The 21,749-nt window shown below is 33.1% G+C and overlaps 3 protein-coding genes across 5 annotated transcripts; 2 read left to right on the top strand and 1 right to left on the bottom strand.

The window, feature by feature from the left end:
- The first annotated feature begins 169 nt into the window (after positions 1–169).
- LOC105431754 (ubiquinol-cytochrome c reductase complex assembly factor 2) lies at positions 170–866 on the top strand. Its single transcript, XM_011646172.3, has 2 exons — positions 170–325; positions 572–866. The coding sequence occupies exons 1-2, from the start codon at positions 255–257 to the stop codon at positions 864–866; spliced, it is 366 nt and encodes a 121-aa protein (XP_011644474.2). The 5' UTR covers positions 170–254.
- On the top strand, positions 859–2,131 carry LOC148937008 (putative methyltransferase-like protein 15 homolog). Its single transcript, XM_089075281.1, has one exon. It carries the CDS (start codon positions 859–861, stop codon positions 1,990–1,992), a length of 1,134 nt encoding a protein of 377 aa, XP_088931407.1. The 3' UTR covers positions 1,993–2,131.
- A 1-nt stretch (position 2,132) lies between these two features.
- pug (pug C-1-tetrahydrofolate synthase, cytoplasmic) lies at positions 2,133–11,131 on the bottom strand. Of its 3 annotated transcripts, none has more exons than XM_011646171.3 (13): positions 11,048–11,131; positions 8,995–9,060; positions 7,848–8,183; positions 7,032–7,124; positions 6,780–6,921; positions 6,558–6,669; positions 4,758–5,323; positions 4,346–4,649; positions 4,050–4,267; positions 3,303–3,766; positions 2,906–3,158; positions 2,455–2,640; positions 2,133–2,375 (listed from the first exon to the last, which is right to left on the bottom strand). In XM_011646171.3, exons 1-13 carry the CDS (start codon positions 11,107–11,109, stop codon positions 2,286–2,288), a joined length of 2,892 nt encoding a protein of 963 aa, XP_011644473.2. In that variant the 5' UTR covers positions 11,110–11,131; the 3' UTR covers positions 2,133–2,285. The 3 variants fall into 3 exon arrangements, with proteins under 3 accessions (XP_011644473.2, XP_088931396.1, XP_088931395.1); XM_089075270.1 differs by lacking the exon at positions 11,048–11,131 and adding an exon at positions 9,186–9,244; XM_089075269.1 differs by lacking the exon at positions 11,048–11,131 and adding an exon at positions 9,153–9,230.
- Positions 11,132–21,749: the final 10,618 nt, after the last annotated feature.

Below are 21,749 nucleotides of genomic sequence, written 5' to 3'. Positions count from 1 at the left end.
AGTCGTACTACATATTTATCATTATTTTAAATAAAGAAGTAAATAAAGCAAAGAAATCTAAATATATCACAATAAAAAATATTATTTTCAAAAACGTCAAATATTTCAATTTATCTATCGATGAATAAATATAACATTCTCGATCAAAGATCGATAAAATAGGTCGCGGTGAAGATTCGTTATCATGGTAACATCACGTTGCATTCTTATCATGGTAACATCACGTTGCATTCTAAAATTTGGCGCACATCGTCATGGCTGGTAATTATAAGAACTTTATGAAGCTGTTGGAGTCGTGGCCACTGGACAAAAGTAAAGCTGGCAGGTAACTATGAAAACAATTTGAGACAGAATAGTGTATATAATTTTTTTGAATGCAACGGCCATTGATTAACACACAATTCATTAATAACATGTTAGTGTTTACTTTGAATATACAATTAAGTTAGGTTAGAAAATACATTTTTTACATTTAATAATTCTCATTGACAATTGAGGAAATCTGTTGGTTACATTTATTCTTATGGTGTATTTAAATTTCTCCATCTTCTCATTAATCTGATTTATTTAGAGATCTCGGACAGCATATTCGTGACCAATTGAAGGTTGCATTTGTGAAGGGTGAAGCTACTAATCCACCGAATCCGGAACAGTGTAATCGATATTATTTAAGCTTAAAAAGGATTTCATCAAACCATTATGGACAACTTTACAAGCGCTCTTTATTAAGTACTGCGAGCGGATTGAATAAGGAACAATGTAACTTGGCGCTTTCTCCAGAAATGTTAGAATATTTGAAAGAAGACGAAAAGGGAATATTTCGCAGGTTTTTTAGAAAATTAAGACATCTTATAAGAAATGGTTAAGTTTGCGTACTTTGTAAATCAGTTTGATAAGAGTAGATGTTTTACTAACAAAAGACATGCATTGTTAGGAAATAACAACTTGTTATATTTGGTGAGGCGATATAGTTTTGACAATGTCTGCTCTGACAAAAATCTTCATGTGCCTGTTATGGCACAGGAAGTATTAACATATATGGCTCCATCGCCAGGCAAAGTATATGTAGACATGACATTTGGTTCTGGTGGGCATGCCAGTAAACTTTTAGAATCTTCACCTAATATAAAAATATTTGCATTAGATAGAGATCCCTTAGCGTACGAATATGCAAAAAAGTTATCTCAGAAATATCCAGGACAAATAATTCCTTTGTTAGGTAAATTCTCTGAGTTACCACAATTACTTAAAGAATACAAAATTACAAAAAATAGTATAGATGGCTTTTTGTTTGACTTTGGTTGTTCATCGATGCAGTTTGATACAGCGAATAGAGGTTTTTCTTTATCAAAAGATGGACCGTTAGATATGAGAATGGATGGATTTCGGTGTCCCGATCAAATTACTGCCGCGGATGTGTTAGAGAAGGCGAAGGAGGATGATTTAGCTCGTATCATAAAAATTTACGGACAAGAGAAGCGTGCTAAGAAAATTGCACGTGCCATTATTGATGCTAGATATATGTTTAGGAAATTAGAGACAACGAAGGAACTGGCTCAGTTGATAGAATCCACCCTAGATGGTGAAATCAGAAAAGATAGTCTTGGTAGATTTTCACATAGTGCCACAAAAACATTTCAAGCACTTAGAATCTTTATTAATAATGAATTAAACGAAATTAATTATGGTATACTTCTCGCGCAGATATACTTGAAACTATCCGGTCGTTTAATAACAATCTCTTTTCATTCACTCGAAGATACTATAGTTAAAAGACATATTTCTGGAAACATAACTGACAATGTGGCTAATACCGTGGCGTTAAAATATGCCAATTATGGCAAAGTATTTGATAAAGACGAGTATGAAAAATTGACGGAAATACCGTGGAAAATGATGCATAAGCATGTTCTAACACCTACGGCTGAAGAAATCGAAACTAATCCGAGATCGCGATCAGCAAAATTGCGTGCTATTATGAAGATGAAATAAATGTCTATGTACAGAGTTATAATAGTTTACATCTTTTTATTAATGTACAAACTTGTTGAAATGTATTTGCATACGAATATTTATTATAATAGAATGTATTATCGCACTGTACATAAACAATAAAGAATGCTTAAAGAAAGTTTCTTGAATACAAAAAGACTTTATTGATGTTTATGTATTGACTATAATGTATAATGTATAAATTTATAATGTATAAATTTATGCTGAGGAATTATTAATACACATCATTGTATTGCAAAAATATTTCTTCCGCTAAAAGATAAATGTCTGATTTAAAACAGACCTTCTATCTCATCCGTTTCACTGTTCCAATCCATATCATAGATACTTGGTCTAGTAGATAATCCAGGCATCATCATAATCTGAAATATAAAATAATGTTATTTAGCAAATAATATTCTATTATCAATTATGTGGTTAAAAAAAAATCATTACGCTCACCTCTCCCACCATAGGCACAATAAATCCGGCGCCGACCGAAACAAATATATCTGTAATATCGAGGGTGAAACCGGTTGGCGCACCTTTAATAGCTGGATCCCCAGTTAACGAATTCGATGTTTTTGCCATACATATTGGTAGTTTGTTATATCCCAGTTTATTATAGTCTTCAATCTTTTTTTGCACCTATAATGAATAATAAAAGTTTGTGATAATTATGACATTATTTATATAAAATAGTCAGTGTCTTACTTTATCTAGCATATTGGAATTCTTTATACTTATATTTTGTTAAAAGGCAATTGTGTAATTGTCAATACGAACATGGGCAATATGAATAAAATTAATTTTTTCGTATTGGAATATAGATTTTCAAATATTCTCTCAATAATATTGGAATATTTTGTGATGTAGAGTCGACGATATCCATGATTTAAAAATATTTATTCACCTTTTCCGCGAAAACAACTTGGCCAGCACCGTATATCTCTTTAGCGATCTTATTAATTTTTTCTTCGATACTAGCTTCGAGATCGTACAACAGTTTAAAATTGCTATCTTTTTCGGTAGCAGCTATGACTGCATCCGCAAGAGCAACAGCACCGGCCCCACCCTCGGCCCAATGGGTGCATATTATCGCATCAGCTGCACCACTCTCTAAAGCTGCTTGTCTAACGAGATCTAGTTCTGCTTGAGTATCGGTACTGAAAGATTAATATCGATTTAATAAAACAAAATTTCATTACGAGAAAAATAATACACTTATATTTGATTTAAACCAGCGTTCCTTGGATAACTGTGGATTATTTCGTATTTGTTCGTTTTGCAAAGAAAACAGAAAAATGTACCTATGAGAATTAATGGCAACAACTACAGGTACACCGTATTTTATGCCATTGCCGATATGCTTTTGCAGATTTGGCAGACCTTTTCTAACAAGTTCAACATTCTCTTCGAGATATTCTTTCTTTAGTGGTGCTCCGGTTGTTACCGGTGGTCCACCGCCGTGCATCTTCAATGCTCTGATAGTCGCCACGAGCACGACGGCATTCGGTACGTGCCCGGAAGTGCGGCACTTGATGTCAAAGAATTTTTCCATACCGATATCAGATCCAAATCCGGCTTCCGTTACTACAATACCTTGCGAGCCGACCAGTTTTAGGGCAATAGCATCAGCAATAATGGATGAACAACCGTGGGCTATATTGGCGAATGGTCCGGCATGTACCATTACCGGTGTACCTTCCAATGATTGCATAAGTGTCGGTTCTATGGCATCTTTTAGCAGAATCGCCATTGCTCCCGTCATACCCTGAGGATTAGGCAGATATTTAGACAAGCTGTAAATTGTTTTCGTCATGCGAAATTATGAAGATATAAACATCACTGTGAACATTGTATTTATATGTAATTGTAGTCGCCTGCAACTGAGATTTCCCATTTAAATTGTCTAAATTAATAGAATACACATATTTCGATAAGACAGATAATAAAAATAATCGCTTTGTACAAAAATAATTGCTTTGTACAAATAATGATAAATATTAGATAAATAATTTATATGTATAGATATATAAATTTGTAATTATACTAACAAAATCTTCAGCGGTTAAAGGCTCGCCGGTCTTGCTAAATCCAACAACGATGTTACCAAGCCGCCTTTTCATATCCTCGACATTGGTTGAAAGTGCCAGGATTGCCATTATTTCAGACCCAACAGAGATGCAGAATGATGTTTCTCTTGTCTTGCCTTTTTCGGTTGCACTCTGACCGATTGTGATTTTCCGCAAAAATCGATCGTTAATATCCACCGCTGTGCAAAAAAAGAAAAGTCTTGTAAATGCAGTATATTTCTCGCGGGATATAATATTCTTAAGCTCTTATATCGCACTTCGCGTCCATGTAATGTTGTTTGGATCGATGTCAAGCCTTGCAAATCGACGCTGCTCTTCTTCCGTTAATGAGTTTGGATCAGTTTTCGCGATGCCAAGTTTTTGTAATCGTCTCAATTGAATTTTCGAGAACTTCCTGACGCCCTTGATAGTCGGTACCAATCGATCATATAAGGCTTTGTCACTTTGAGTCGATTCATGGAAGTATCGCGCATCGATTTGAGCTGCCATAAGATTATTCGCGGCGGTAACAGCGTGAATATCTCCGGTCAGATGAAGATTGAACTCTTCCATAGGTATCACCTGCACGCAAAGTCAGCGCTAGTTAGAGCAGATAATTGTAAATGACGGTTATTTTTTTTTTTCTTTTTATAATTATCGATAATATCTGAGGAAACTTTTTTGTCGTACTTGTGAATATCCTCCTCCAGCAGCTCCTCCCTTAACGCCGAACGTAGGTCCCTGGCTAGGTTGTCGGAGAGTAACGAAAGAATTTTTGCCTTTATGCGCCGTTAATGCCTGCACTAATCCGAGGGAAGTTGTGCTCTTTCCTTCGCCAAATGGCGTTGGCGTGATGCCCGCCACCACGACGTACTTTCCATTTTGTTGATTCCTCAGTCGTTGCAATACGCTTAGGCCAATCTTCGCTTTCTTATTGCCATAAGGACTGAACTCATTCGGATATAATCCAATTTCCTCCGCTAGTGTAGTGATCAATTTAGGCTCCTGGCTCCTCGAGATATCGATGTCGCTTGGTACAGGTTTTACAGGAGTCAGTTTAAGAGTTCGCAATTTCCATTGGGTGTTGAGAAGCCTTTCCGCCGCTCTTTGTGCGGCTGTCACAGTATTTTTCATCAACATTGCTACTGTCATTGGCCCAACGCCGCCTGGTACCGGTGTGATATACGAAGCTACTTTAGCAGCTTCCTGATACGCCACGTCACCAACCAAACGTTGTCCGCATTTCTTTGTCGGATCTGAAACGTTTTTAACATTTTAGCGATGTCGAATTGGAAATTTTTTTTTATTAAATTTAAGAAATTATAAATAATAGAGCATATACGGTTGAGCAAGATCCTTGAGTGTCTGTTTTATATAATTAAATAAGTAATTAAATTCAATAAATCAACTTTTTCGTTTGCAATTACGAGCCGTTTATTTACGAATCCGAAAAACGTAGCAGTCAATATATCTAATTCCCCAATAATATCCTAATAACAATTAGAAATTTGTAGAAAATTTTTATCGCGAAAAATGTTACCTCAGCCAGAGGTTGACGGGTATCTTATCCTTCGATTACTGAAGTATATACTAATATTTATCACAATAACTAAATAAATAGAAAAAACGTCTAACCGATGTAATATACAAATAAGTACATATATGTAAACCGAAGTGTCATACGGACAAGATTTTGAGCGCCTATTTAAAATATAAGAAAGAAGGAAAGAAAACTTTTTTAGAATAACATTTTTTTTAGGATAAATTTAAACGACTATGAACTAATATCTATTTGACGATAAGTTTGTGTGTTATAATCTTATATATTTTTGGAGATAAATGCTCTACACACTCGTCTTATCACAAACTATCGCGTTATGCATAGCGTATGTACTCAAACGCGACTGAATTTAAACTAAAAAGTCGACTATATTTTCTGTACTTTTTTGTTCACAATTAGCGATGTATGGGTATGTCATAATAAGCAATGGGGAGAAGAAGAAAAGCATAATTATAGATAATACTATATGATAGGCGATACATATTTGCATTTATAACAGATATTTACAGCATGTCTGTATTTATAAAGATATTATTTGTATATTTAAAAGGACAAATATTATATTTACTGATTTATAAAATTTATATAACGAATTGTTTATTATATAATAATAATTTATATAATAATATCTGTTATAAGTGAGCTTTATTAACTAAAATAAATATTCTACTTTCTTATATCATACATCGTTGTGATGTGTTTATATTATTTAATTTGGAAAAAAATAAATAATTCTGACTTAAGCAAATAGTAAACATGTTAAGTGCTCATTGTAGAAGATAGAATTGATACATCGGTGTTTTTGAAAAATTATTCAAAGCGTTATATAAAATTCTCCAGGATTAATTTTAATAACAGATATCTTAATAAATTTGAAATTAATTAGTTTATCTTACAAATGTATGAAAGAAAAACGAAATTATATATACCTGGTATAGCAGTGATGCCGCAATCGATGACAACGGCTCCCGGTTTAATCCAATCACCTTTAACTAATTCGGGCTGTCCTATGGCGACTACCAAAATATCAGCTTGTCGTACCTAAAAATCAGTATTTTAAATGACATAAATCTATATAAAAATTGTAGTTAATTTTGTTTTACTATTTGTAACAATGGACTGAAGGATCAGTGATTAAAGTGATCGCTTACGACGTCAGAGAGATTTTTCGTTTTTGAATGGCAGACCGTTACAGTGGCATTATGCCATTTTAATAGTTCGGCAACGGGAGTGCCGACAATCTTGCTCCTCCCTAAAACAACGGCTCGAGCGCCGGCAATAGGCACGCCGCTCCTGAAAGTTGTTTTCTCAGTTTAACGTGTAATCGCATAACGATAAAGAAACTTCTTGCGTCATAACAGTTGCATCATAACACTCTTAATTTATTGAGATGAAATAGTAACCTCTTAATTAATTCGACACAGCCATTTGGGGTACATGACAAAAATCCCGACATGTCGCCGGTTGCAATTCGCCCTTGATTAATAGTAGTCAGTCTGCAATTATTAAGTAATTATATATCTCTTGTGGATGAATAAAACTTTATTAATATATTTGTATATACGTTGCGTTATAGTTTTGTAAGGAGAGTATTTTTGATAAAAAAATTTGGAAAAAATTTGATGAAAATTATTATTCTACAGTATTTTTAAATCAAGAAAAGAAGAAAATAAGAAAATATTTGTTCAAATTGGCGCCTATGCATTACTATCAAAATTATGTGTCAAAGGGCATATTATTTCTCTCATTTATCATCGTTTAATAGGTTACAAAACTCTTTCGATATATTGTGGTTTCGTAACAACAAATATATCTGTGTATCTCCACATTATTCTATACACGATATCATCAATAATAATAAATTAATAATTTGAAAAAGTTTTGTTATGTAAAGTTTGCGATTAAAATTTTATCAAATGAAGTTAGTTATTTTGTAAAATACGCGATTAATTTTATTAAAAATATTAAAAAAAGCTAACAAAATATAAGATTAACAAATTTACAAAATATAAGATTTACAAATTATAATTACAGATTGTAATTACAAATTTTTAATGTTACATTTTTATAAGCTAAAAAGTTTCTCTCAAATAGTCGTGTGCTTGCGCGCAATTTTGAAAATTATGATTTTTTTTCATTTTTATGTATATTCTCCTAAATAATTTATTTCATAAATATCACATGTAAAAAAGAGAAAAAACATATAATTATATATTTACCCATCGACATCTTTCTCTGGCGATATCAAATCGGTGATCAAATGGGAATTGATTTTATTGATACTGTCAAGTGGCATTTGTACAATAATTCCGTGAACATTCGGATCATTATTAAGTTTATTAACATTGTTGATAAGCTCTATTTCTGTCGTAGTGTTAGGAAGTTTCCAATGTTGAACGTTAATACCTATTTCGTTGGCCGCGCTGATTTTCATCCTTATGTAAACATTTGAATCTTCCCTCCCGCCTACCTGGACAATAGCCAGGCCGGGTGTAAAATCAGATAATTTCTCTTTTAAGATGCTAACATCTCGGATTAGGCCTTCACGGATCTCTCTATAAAATTTATTATATGTGTTTATTACACTATATGTATATTACACTATATTACATTATATCAAAACATAGGTAAACTGTCTACTTTTATTAAAAAATTAAATGTTTTTATATAAAAATTTTGGATTTCATAATTTTTCATAATTTTTGAAATTTAATAATATTATAAAATTTAATATTTTTTTGTATCGCACGTTCATTGTTTATCTCGCAAGTGAGTTTGTTTCAAATTACCCTATTTTCTAATTAAATATACAATTTTTCTATTTTATATTTGCGCATAAAACTTTAATCTTCAAATATTTGACATTTGAATTTCGCGGGAAATTTCTAGATATTTATGATATATCTAATGTGTTTTTTTTTTTTAATATAAATGTAATGATACAGAACATGATATAAAAAATTAATATTTATATTTGGCTTATTACTTTGTTACTTTTGTTTGTAATGCATTTCATTACAAAGGTATATATTCTTGCTTATTTAAAATATCATAACCTCGTAAAAACATGTAATACTGCGTACATTTATTTGATTTAAAGCATTCTACATACACACACATACATACACACATATATATTATTTAATAAATTAATTTAATATGTTTTTTGTTTTGATTAGTATATTCTGTGAATTAACATTCTTGCATATTTAACATTCTGATATTAATCTCAATATTTTTTTCATAAGCATGCCTGTGTTATTTCGCTGTATCATTGTTTTGTAACAAACGATCGATCGAAACGAACGATCTCTTTTTTTGTAAAATCGAAGCGATTATTTGCGCGAAAAAATTAATATTACTCACTTTGCCAATTTAAGTCCGGATAATACAACTCCTCGCACGTCCGTGGACATGGTTCTGTTTAGAAATCTAAAAAATTTCCAAAATTTTTATAAATTTAAGGTTGAATTAATGAAAATTTGGTTTGAGATTTAAACATTGATTAGGCCGATTAGCACTACTTCTTTACGTGCACAAACGTGCACAGAACTTGCCAGCCCGAATATAAACTCCTATACTTATTGACTGATACGGATCAAATGGACCTCGTTAGTCTTCTCGACTGGTTTACAAGTGGTTCTCTGACTTATATATGGTGTCTCAAAAACACATATTACCCCAGCATTAATTATTTGAATAAATTGTTAAATCTTTCACGAGAAAATTAATTTTCTGTTTATTTAAAATCCAATTTATGGATAATTTTACTATTATAAAATGTTTATAAAATTTCTGGAGAAGTTGGTAATAAAAATTAATTGTAAATCACACGAATTAATTAATTTAATTATTTATATTTTTTAAACTCAATGACATTTTAGATTTGAAATAATTTATTTGATGAGAAAGAATTAAATATTTAAAATAAATTTATCGATATATACGTATATATATATATATATATATATATATATATATATATCTTTTTGAGACACCTTATCTGCAGTTATCACAGCCGTGTTATATTACATCATCTACCTTAGAAATTCTTATATGCGCATAATGTGTGCAACAAAACGAGTCACTGTCAATGATCAGAAGATTCAAATTCTTAACGATATTCTTTATTACTGAGTTTGTTTTGATTTGGAATCTCATCTTACGAACATTTTAATTCATATTTTTTTATTATATTAGTTAAATATTATATAAATATTTCATAAAAAGAATTTCTAATTTTTAATTATAATATACATACTTATACATCTGAAAAATTTATTTTATAAAATATTTTAATGGAATTTAATATATATATTTTAGCTATTACTAAACATTACATACATTGCGTATGCACTTATTTATCTTTTTAAATAAAAGAAACGTTTTAGAAAATTTTATAATACTGTTATACTATTAAGAAGATATTGACAATATCGACCGCAATCATAATCGATATCGATCCATCCGATAGATGGTGCACGCGTACGTTTCCACGGTGGCGGCATATCGTATTACAAAGCGCTTGTACCACACGTGTTTTCGCACTTTTTTAGGGAGGCAAAAAAGTATGCAACATCTAAGCAAAAACGCGGACAGCATTTTTTCACGTTTTTTTTTTTATTGGGCGCACCTGCGGATTTTTAAAAGGCTATAACTTCTCAAAAAATAGACGTAGAGACATGGGACAAAGACCAATCTTCTTCATTTTGCATTCCGTAAATGTTTATGTTGAGTAAGTACATTCTTATCATGACACATATCATGTATATATACAGGGTGCCAGAATAAAATATAAAATATCTCGTGAACTATTGATTTTTTGACATTTGTACCTTAATACTTTTTTATCCAAAATAATTAGATTGATCACACTGCGTAATAAAAAGTATATAATTTCATAAAAAAAAATGATGACCATAAAAAAATCTTGACGTTATCTGCAAATAAATCAATATCGCAATCATGTGGTCTCCTTGAAATCCTACAACTTTTATACGAAACATTTTTCTTTAAAATGCATTGTTCAAGAGAGATATTGAGATACATTATTTAAAATATGATATTCTCTCTCTCTCTCTCTCTCTCTCTCTCTCTCTCTCTCTCTCTCTCTCTCTCTCTCTCTCTCTCTCTCTCTCTGTGTGTGTGTGTGTGTGTGTGTGTGTGTGTGTGTGTGTGTGTGTGTGTGTGTATAATGAAACATAAGAGAAAAATCTATAATAAATTGTAATATAAAGAAAAATTACTAATAAAAAAATATAAATACAATGAAACGACGTCTTTTATATAAGTATAATTTTATACTTATTTATATATTTTACTCATAAAATATATAAATAAGTATATATATTAACAACTAAATTTTTTTAATTATTATTAATTAAAGTGAAATATAATATTAAATTAATGTTAATCTTACTTAAGAGCTCCTGATATTCGTATCATTCGTATATGAGATGATTTGACGCCACACTTCAACATCAACTGTTAGTTTTGCATAGTTTTCTGATTGCTGATAGATGCAATTTTGCTGAGATACAAGACGTAATATTAGGAAATATGTTTGCCACTTATGCATTATTACGATATTTAGCGCGATAAACTCTGACTCGTTGTACGGTAATCGGTCTTGCATTCGAAAGAGTTGACACAATTACGTTATTTTCATGGATTTCTATATTTGATCTATATACATCGCGTAAACCTGCGATATTTTTTACTGAGATATTTAAATATTTATTTAGATATAATGCATTATTTATTGTTATACATAAATTTGTACAATTATGTTACCTATATCAAGCTATAACCGTTTGATCAATCACGCACGTATGCGAGATGCATATTTAAATGCATCACTCGTTATCTCATATATGTCACCGACGATGCCGACCTCATCGTAATCAAAATCCATTCGTTGCAAATATAATGGTCTCATTGAGAACATCTAATTATCTTCAACGACATTATTTAATCTTCTTAGACCTACGAAAAATATGCAGTGTTTGTATTTTTCGTAAACAGAAAAGTAAATTTGAAAGCTTAATTATAATAATCAGATATATATTGAAAAATAATTTTAATTGTTATGATTATAATTATTTTTTCTTGAAATTAAAGATATTACTAAGATTACAATTACATTTTGCGTAAAAGTGATGTAGATGTAAGTAGGCACGATTAAAAAACTTGTGTTTTAATCGAATGAATTTTGATTTGGTTTAGTGGTACAATACAATGAGAGTTTACTTAGAATTTAATCGATTTACCAGTGGTTAGTCCATGTCGGGCCTCATCGTCTTCATCCCTTCATCGCGATCCAATGACTGGCGGATCTGTAATATCGTTTAGCTGTGGTTTTGACTGACCACTGCTGAAGAACAGAACAATCCTTGAAAATTAGTAAGATTAACTAAGATTCTCTTTCCACCTGGATTGCTCAAAAGAGCCGAAAAAGCATTTGATGATTTTCGCTGGCACGTGCTTTGATGTGAAATGAAACTCATTCTCTGAATTCATGAGACATTTTTTGGTTGTTTAATGAATCCCTCTCTCTATCTCTCTCTGATTTTGTAGTTTAGTAGCGTTTTAAATAATTTGTCAATAGTTAGAAATAAAATAAAAAAAATATATTTTTGATACGGAATGATCGATAATATTTAACATAGTGTTGCTAGTTTGATAGTGAACCTAACTTAAGATAAGATGTATCCAACCCGTTGAAACGCTTGTCCCTCACGGCGCATCGATCTCGTATTCCTCCGAGACGAATCGCTCTAAGTTCCGACGATCTCCTGGACGACCTTCGACAGTTCTGCGCCTTGAGGGCCTCCTGGTCGTAACTTAAGCTTAATTAATTCCAAGTCGCAACGGCTAGATCACGTGGAAATTGGCGGTCTATGCGAAATTGTCAGATCGATGCCGGCAATCGGCATCCATAATTGCCCGACGCCAGTTTCGTGTAGGACTCCATAATCTAACCGCTCCACCTTCGAGGAAATCCCATAAGTGCTTATCGTCTTTACTGGTTGGATGGAGTCTCTCTCTCTCTCTCTCTCTCTCTCTCTCTCTCTATCTTTCTCTCTCATCGTTGTTCCCGCTTTCAGTCTTCCTCATCCTTCTCAATGATTCAATCTCGATTTGCGAATCTTGCCCAGCGACAATCTCGCACAGATTTAATATTATACCGTGAAACTTGTCTTTTGAATTTAGCTACTCTTCTTAGCTACTTTTCAAACTACTTTATTGTTATTATTTCCGCCGTTACGTTTCCGGACAAATCTAAAAGTAGTTGCTTGCACAGATTAAATGATCCAGCTGCTGGTAAGCTAACCGGTTTCAAAAGAGAACTAGGATCAAAACTGGAATCACAATAAAAAATCTGTGTGGAAGATATAATGAAACAAGTTTTTTTATTATGTTTCCGACTTTCTTGACGGTTATAAATTTATTGAATATTTTTAAGTGATTTCTACAGATAAGAATTGCTCGATAATTACTATAAATAAATAAATAGAGGATTTAGGAAAATAGATTATAAAAGAAATAGTTTTATGTTTACAAATTTTCTTTGAGAAATTCACGTTATTATTCATTTACGAAAAGAAAATAACGTCGAAATAAATTTTATAAAAATACTAGGTTAAAATTAAATACGCAAGATAAATTCTAAAGTTTAAGATTTCGAAATTTACTATGTAATTATTTCTAAAAAGTAATCAGTCGTTTTTCATTTTGATACATAATAGAACCGGTTTTCACAAAATTTCTTTGATTATGTTATAATGTGTGCACAATAAATATTATGTTGAAATCTTTATTGCCGAAATCTCGTATGTTTTCTCTTTTTTTTATAATATAATGTTTCACACTTGATCATCGAGGTCAACAGAACTAATATACATACACGTCGCGAAATCTTCGACCGCCGTTATATCGAACGACGATATAGCTCGCTGCGAAAAGGGGCGAGTTTGTAGCTTCGTCGCGGCGTAGGGGGTACCTACAGATTCCAACTTCTGCGGATAGTTGGGCTTAAGGGTTTCAGGGAGAAACTAGCCTTGGGGTGACTGGGAGCTACGGATGATCGGGGCTGAAGCAAACCGTCGGGATGGGGGAGGGGGGGGGGGTGGCGCGAGGGCGAGGAGGATGGGCAAGGGGCCCAAGGTGTAGGGTGAAAGGTCGCTGCAGATCTCGGAAAGCGTAGCAACTCGGACCGCAAATTCCTTTACGGTGTTCACTGTGCGGCGCATTCGCAGTTAGAAGCAAGGAACCGGCTCGTTTTCGCTAATAGGGCGCGTCTAACTTCGCGCCGAGCAACTCGCGCCGGTGAGCTTCGGTGATACTTCGAAGGGCGCGTTGTCCCAATTCTCTGCTACGCTTTCCGAGATTTCCGTTTCGGGATTTCTACGTTTACCATGCCGCCGGACACGCAAAGCTCCGTAGGGACCGTTTGTGAACGCTTGCACATTAGTAGTCTGTCTCGATCGCGAATTTCGTTTGATTGCGCTTACGTATCGTCGGTCATACAAATGTTGCTTCTTAATTCACAGTTATTAATTGAATTGATTTCAATGAAATATTTTTTGATTTGACGATATCAGGAATTATTTAATTTTTTAAAATTACTCGATGCTACGATTTCATTTTCCATGAAAACAACTCTCTGTGTTGATTCAACTTAAATTTAGTTAAAGTATTTCATTAGAAATCGTCAAGAAATGTATCCCTGCTCAACTTTAAAATATAAATTTAATATACTCCTAATGACAACAGCTTTATTAATAACAGTTTTTTCTTGTTTAATTCATTTCAGTAATGCAATTTTGATTTTTATTAATATCATATAATCAATTTATTAAAGCGGTTATCGTTGAATAAGTTATAAGTGCATTATTAAAATAATAATATCGAGACGCGTTTATCAAATTTCGATACAGTCGCTTCGTAATTTGGTCATTCTACAGGTGAGATCTGTGATGTGTTTTCCATTAGGAATCCTTAGCGGGGTGCTAGTGGAAATTAATGACCAGTCGCCACTCCCTCCCATCTAGGCGATATCTCGAAAAGAGAAAGAGAGAGAGATAGATAGATATGAAGCGTTACCGGATTGGACACGACCGGCAATAAATAGATGATTGAACGCAGTCCCGGCGTCAGACGGCGGAAGGGATATGAAATTAATACAAGTCCTGGCAGGCCTACCCTTGCAAGGCGTTTATACCTTCTCGCGAAGGTATTTCTGGCATCCTTAAGCTCCTCGAGCGGAAGGACCCTTCGATGCGAATATCAAGGAAATTAGAGAGGTTAGTAGGCAGGCCCGAATTATCGACGCTTCGTCGGATAGTCGTATGGCATCGTCATCATCGGTATTTTGTGATTCGTCTTGGTGACTATTACAGCTATTTGAGGCCTCTATGCAATATCACAGATTGTGAAAACATGCCTAATAAACGCGATCTTTACGCCTCGTAAAATTGCTGGCCAGACAAAGATAGTTGCGAAAAAGCTCGTGCAATGATCTTCATGAAATTATCACTTGTTGGTTTATCACTTGTAGGAATTGCATTAAAGCGAAACGAAACGTTACGAAATACGTTTTCCTAGTTTCGCGATCGTTCTTATTTTTTCCAATTTAATCTACGGCAAAAGTTCGAAGGTTCTACGAGATTGAAAATGCATCGGATACGCGTGGCCTAAACTAGCGGAAGTTTATATAGGATAACTTTGCGACAGGCTCGACGAAATAGGATTGACATTATCGCTCTGAGTTTGGCTACTCATGCTGATTGGACGCGGAAAATCGATAGCTACGTAGTAGGTTTACTATGAAATCGAAAGTGCGTTCTCGTATATGTTATAAAAATATATTTTTCATGTGAGCAATCTGTTCTAAATTTTCCAGATATTTTTTTTTTATACTATGTTTTATACTATGTTAGTATATTACATAATATAAATATTCAAATACCATTTAATATTTTTGTTCAGATGAATATAATTTTAAAAAATTAATGCTAGAAAAAATCTTGATTTGATGATATAATATATGATTGAGTAATGACTCGAGATAATTTATTTGTTTTGTAAAGAATAAATCTTATTACATTTTTATAATAATAAATAGTACAATTATTATAATTTATTATTGCAAAAGTTTGCAAAATTATTGCAAATCCTTATTCTAATATTTATAAAGTTTAGTTAGAATGCTTTTGTTTAGTTTAATTTTAGAATGTTTAATTTTTACTTACTTTCGATGTTCTTTAATAACTTTGATTTCTTCAAGTATTCTATTTTCACATACAGAAGAATGCATTTAGATTTATTATTGATATATACTTAAAGAAACTTGCGTCTTCCTTAGTAACATGAGCACCGATTGATCGTTACGATGGTCGAGAGTGGTTCGGTCAATAGTTGAGAATTTTGAGGGTACCCTAACTGTGTTCAGAGCAGGGGCAAGAAAGATAACTTTGTAGAGAGGGTAAGACGTGGCTTGCTGGGGGTTGATTGGGCGACCCCTCACTATCCTTGCTGGCTCGGCAACGTCACCCTCCCATCGTCTAGCATCCCATTTTCTCTTCTCTATGATGAAAGCGATTTCACCCCTCCCGTAGGCTTTCTGGAAAAATGGCCGACCAAATACAATTTGAAGGGGTCCGAACAGTTCGATCTAACGTCCGGATGACGAATAAGGCAAATAGGGCAAACTGTCTTGAGCAAGTATTACGAAAAATTTTAAACATTTCTTGGTGAATACTTGGTGGACGTTAGAAATAAAATATACCGTATTTTCATAAACTGAATGATTATGTGATAGTGAATAAAAAATAATCATGATGTTTTATTTTGTAAAATTATTTACAAAATTGAAAATTGATATTACTATCATTGTCAATATCATATATAAGAATATAAGTTTATTATATCACTTAGTGTAATATGAATATTTCAGACTTACAGAATATAAAAAAAAATGAAGAATAAAAAATTTACATTCTATATGAGACAAATAACTAATTGTGTTTAACGATATGATTATATATAATTTGATTGTTATTTAAAGCCTTTGTTGAGTATGATTCGAATAATCTTCTTATTGAACGGGAATGCGTAATGAACAAAAATTGCAGGATCGGAATTAAGCCGAACAGTAGTTGCGGTTGGAATAAAGAGAATAAGAAAGCAAAGGAGGATAATTATCGTCAACAGACAAGATTGATTCTTGTCTGACGAGAATACCAGTAACCAACAGATTTAAGAAAATTGCAAAAAATATGTCATTTAATAAAAATAAGCTTTTGATGCAAATTGGAAATCAAATGATAGTTATTATCAAATTATTCTATGATTCTGAATCACAGCTTGATTATTTGATTAGTTTTGAATACGTAAGATTAACGTGGTAAAACATATATAAAAAGAATATTATAATATCGATAATAAAAGATTACAAAGATAATATGATAATAGACATTAAATAAGAAAGATTTATTAGATACATAATCTTGTATACAAATTATATGTTGTTTACAAAATTTTTTTTTGCAAAAAGTAAAAAACTTAACAATTTGTAAGACATACAAGGCTAAACATAATATATATAAATATGTAATATAGTAATCAACTTTGTTGAATATATTTGTGTTAAAATAATATTTTTTGTAATATATTTACGCAAAAGAATGTTTTATCTTGACATATTTGTATTTGGATATTGTTATGTATTATAAAATTAATTGAAGCGCTCTTATACATGGAAATGTATTAAATTCTAACGCGTATTGACTCAAAGCGGTTCCGGACTTGTACCGATTGTGAGAAGTTCATGTCAAAGATAAAGTTTCGTAAACTTTAAGGAATACCGAGGTGCAGTCGTGCATCGAGATCTCTCGCAACAGAAACAATAGTAGACGCCGGATTCTCTTCTTAGATAGCATCTACATCGTCGGGGATGGTCAATGCAGGAAGGGTAACTACAACCCATTTCTGACCTCCATGAAAGTCCTTCGCTTAGATCGTCTCGGGATGCCTACCATCTTACCAGCCGTATTGAATTATGGTTATTACCAGGTTCCGTCCTTATAATACTTCGTACCCTTTGAAGTCACGAAAGCTTCAATTCCGGCAAGTCAAATCGCTTTTTTGTTTGCGGCCGAGGGAACCGTTTGACGAAGAGAATTGTTTGTCTGTTTTAAGATCCTTGTATGTTAAATGAATTATAATTTGAACGATAAGAAAAGAGGAAAGAATAAAATTCGAAATATTGAATACAATTAAAAATATATTGTATAAAATATATAGTTTAATTTGATTTTAATTATAAAAAAATATAACTGAGATTATAATCGAGATTGATAATAATAATTCTCATTGTAGTGAATTTTAAATGTTAAATTCAGCTTATTTTACACGAAAGTTTTAATCTCTCTCGAGGCTGCGAGCTTTGTCTGATATAACCGCGAATACCCGCGAGATTGAAATAATCCATATCCGACATCATAGTCATCATCTTGGACGCTCGGACAGGGCGTACTTGCCTAAGAAAGAACTTACTCGAGACTCGAGACGCGTGTCGCATGGGAGATTCCGTTCAATCACAATCTTCCCGGTATTCCCGGAGGTGCGATTACTTGGGTACCAGAGATACATCGATGCAGACGTATCGCGCGATGCATCCCTCCGGTCTCCTCCTCTCTCCCGACTCCGATAGCTCCGCGAGCTTCTTGCCACCCTTACCCCTTTACCACCCGCCGTCCACGCACCCTCTGAATAACCTTAGTTACTTTGCTCGACTGTTAGGTAGCTAGCGCGCTGCCGAAGTATGAAACTCCCGGCTCCTAGGAGAGTCCTAGGTAATCACCGAACTTCGCCGCTCCCTCGGGAACGAGTAGCGGGGCCTCACCCCACGACTCCGATCCCGGCACCAGGAGCCGATATAACTTTGTTCCTGGGGGTGCAGTACCGCTTCACGAGCCAAGGCGACTCCGTAGCCATCGTGGCTCGTCGTGGATTTCCATTGCCTTGCGCGACTTGTATTATCGTTGTTACGCGTATTGCGCGCACTGAAGAAGGCATTTTATTCGAAAAGTATTTTCGTGCGGTGTATTTTCATCTTTTTATTATGATATAACAAAAATCAGATTTTTCTCTCTCTCTTTCTATTCTATCGTATTCTATATACATCCTCGCTATTATAAGATTTTCCGTTGCCAAAATATGATGTGATTTCAAAATTCAGTACTGTATTATATATAATTATCGTTATTTTAAAAGCGGATTAGATGGTCTTTTTTATATTATTGATTTATGCCAAAATGAAATAGAAACTATTAAAGTAAAAAATAATACACATTTATTATTTTATCTTATAGATCATAATTGTGATTGAGCTTTAAAAATAGTCAGTTGCAAATGTTTTCTAATTATTCTGTATGCTAATTTATTTTTATAAAAAAATATTTATAATAATTATCGAATATTCATAATATTCATAATAAAAATAATTTGATAATTAAATTGGAGTTATTAACATAAGGAAGAATAAAGATTAATATATTTTTGTATAATGGATTTATACAACACTTCGTTATTTCTGTTATAAATCTGCCTTTTATTTTCATAATTCTAAATAGAAACAGATAGTTTCATATAAGCTATATTATTTGAAGTTGTCTGAAGCAATCGTGAATAGACAAAGAAGCAAAATTAACATTTAATTGATAACAAGATAAAGTTTTCAGTCAAGCTTAGTGAAAATGTTGAAAGCTGAAATGTTGAAAATAATTCTTATTTTAACGTAAAGTTTAATTAGAAATTTGATTGCGAGACAGATTTAATAATCTGTCAAACAATTTATTAAATGATAGAAAATGATTGGAGCAAATCCGAGAGACTCGGGTTTGAAGACGATCGATTGAAGCGATTTTCTTGACAGAAAACGCTGGCTCGCGTTTATTACGATCGGTCTACGAATCTCGAGAATTTCACTCTTATCGCGACGTATTCTCGGCGAAGCGGGTCGATGGACAATAAGGCCGTTGGATGAATCCGCGTATCTCAACAATGGCGGCTTATTATCTCGAACAAAAGCAGAGTTATGCTTCCCCCTTGTCGGCGGTGGATGCTGGTCACCCCCCGAGAAAGACGATCGTAAGCCTACTAATGGATTCCTTCAGCGGCAGCTGTCGCCTTAAGATTGACCGACTTCAACTGAATTAATCTCGATGTCCGTGCCACACCGTTTTCAGTAAATTACGGCCGCTGAGAAAACATCCCTCCCTTTCGTCGCATCCCTAACAACAAAACTTCCCGCGAACTTGGCTAATAAACTAATTAGAGCTAAGAGTTTTTTTGTGAAATGTCTTGTTTGTTGTGCAAAATTATTTCGTTAAATATACGTTCTTGACACTCAGTTTTTAATATATGATATTTCTAAAATGTTTTTTATTTGAAAAAAAAAAAAAACTAACTATTAAGATGATTTTGTTGATACTTTTACAGAGAATAAAAATCTATTTCATAGAATAAAAATCTAATTTTTAGAAGAAAACGTATTTGTTGATTAAACAAGGCAAATCATGTAACTTGTCCAGCGATTTTCTCAGAGATGGCGTATGGAGCCATTTTGCGAATTGTTCCGGCACATAGAGGGAGGGTTAATTATTGATCGTAAATGCTCTGCTGCTGTGCTACAGCCACCTACGCAACTCGGGGGCAAGTTTCTAGTTTCTGCTCTCTGAACCGGTCGGAAAATCAGTCGGTAACTTACACATTATTTATTTAATTAAAATGTAATTTACAAGATTTTATTGTAATTATTTCTAGATAAGTATTTTTAAAATATTTCCTGCTTCCGGTTAAAGCACACAATAATTCTAACATTCATTTATTATGTAAAGCGGATCTTAAGGTGCCCGGATTAGTTAGTCGCGAAAAACCCGACTGTTAAAACGCTCACTCGTCACTGTGCGAATCGAATCCCATCTTACTCGACATCGCGATGCTTACTGAGCTACGGTTTGCCGCAAAGACCGACGAGAGATGAATCCCTTGCGAAGATGCGACTTTCCGAAACTAGTCCTTGCCCATTACCGGAATTAAGAGAGCTGGTCAAACGCGTTCGCTTCCGTAACGGAACGAACTGGTTTGCGAGTTCAAAGTGTGCGCAGCATCGTGATGGACCAGAGTGACCGGTTCGCATTGCGCGAGAAAAGAATATCGGGGATCCAATTTGAGACCGGACATCGAGATGACCAACCGGTCCAGCAGATGTTACTTCAGCTGCCTGGTACCAGTAGCGATTATCAAACGTAAATGAGATGAAAGCAGAAAGGAGAAGAATGGGATGCGGATTTTGTTTTGTGGGCTACATTTTATTCTCACTCTTCCCGGACCATGAAGAAATTTGTTTATTTCATGAATACATCAATTTTTTCGTTGATCATGCAATATATAACAGATGTGTGCATTTTAGTACAAAATTCTGAATTATGTACCTCAAAGTCATGCTATTGTATATATATCATATTTTCTTTTTTTTTATAATGGTAGTATTTTATAATGAAAAGTGCAAGTTATATCATATTTATGAAAAATAATGTTATATTTAATAGAAAATTTTTTCTGATTAAAACTGTTTGTGTATAAAGTATAAAGAAATTTATATCTTAAAAAGTATGTGAATATTTAATATTTAATATTCACTATTGTAATATAATGAATAAAAGTGTAAAAGTATGCGAAAATGTTTCTGATTTAAATAAATAAGACTGTAATGCGATAAAATAAGCATACAAAACTTTTTTCGGATTTACAATAGCTTAACTTTGAAGTGCATGTTAAATTAAAAGAGTAATGATTCGAATAATAATAATAGAAAAGAATAATCAATTCAATCGACATTATCGTGTCTCGATGATAATGACATGCTATTGACGTCTATTTCGATAAATATGGATTTAATAAATATATACACGATAGTATAGGATGAATTTGTGATTCATAAATAAATAAATGTTTATTACGTTAGTCAGACATGTGTAAAGTAATTTGCGTTATTAGGGCTACCATATTATTAGAGAGAATTATAATTAATCGGAAATACCGTATGCAGAATT

The sequence above is a fragment of the Pogonomyrmex barbatus genome, unplaced genomic scaffold, assembly GCF_055798465.1.
Source record: "Pogonomyrmex barbatus isolate J1 unplaced genomic scaffold, ASM5579846v1 scaffold18, whole genome shotgun sequence".
NCBI lineage: Eukaryota > Metazoa > Arthropoda > Insecta > Hymenoptera > Formicidae > Pogonomyrmex > Pogonomyrmex barbatus.
The sequence above is the reverse complement of the archived record's forward strand: the minus strand, read 5'-3'. Positions and strand labels throughout refer to the sequence as shown.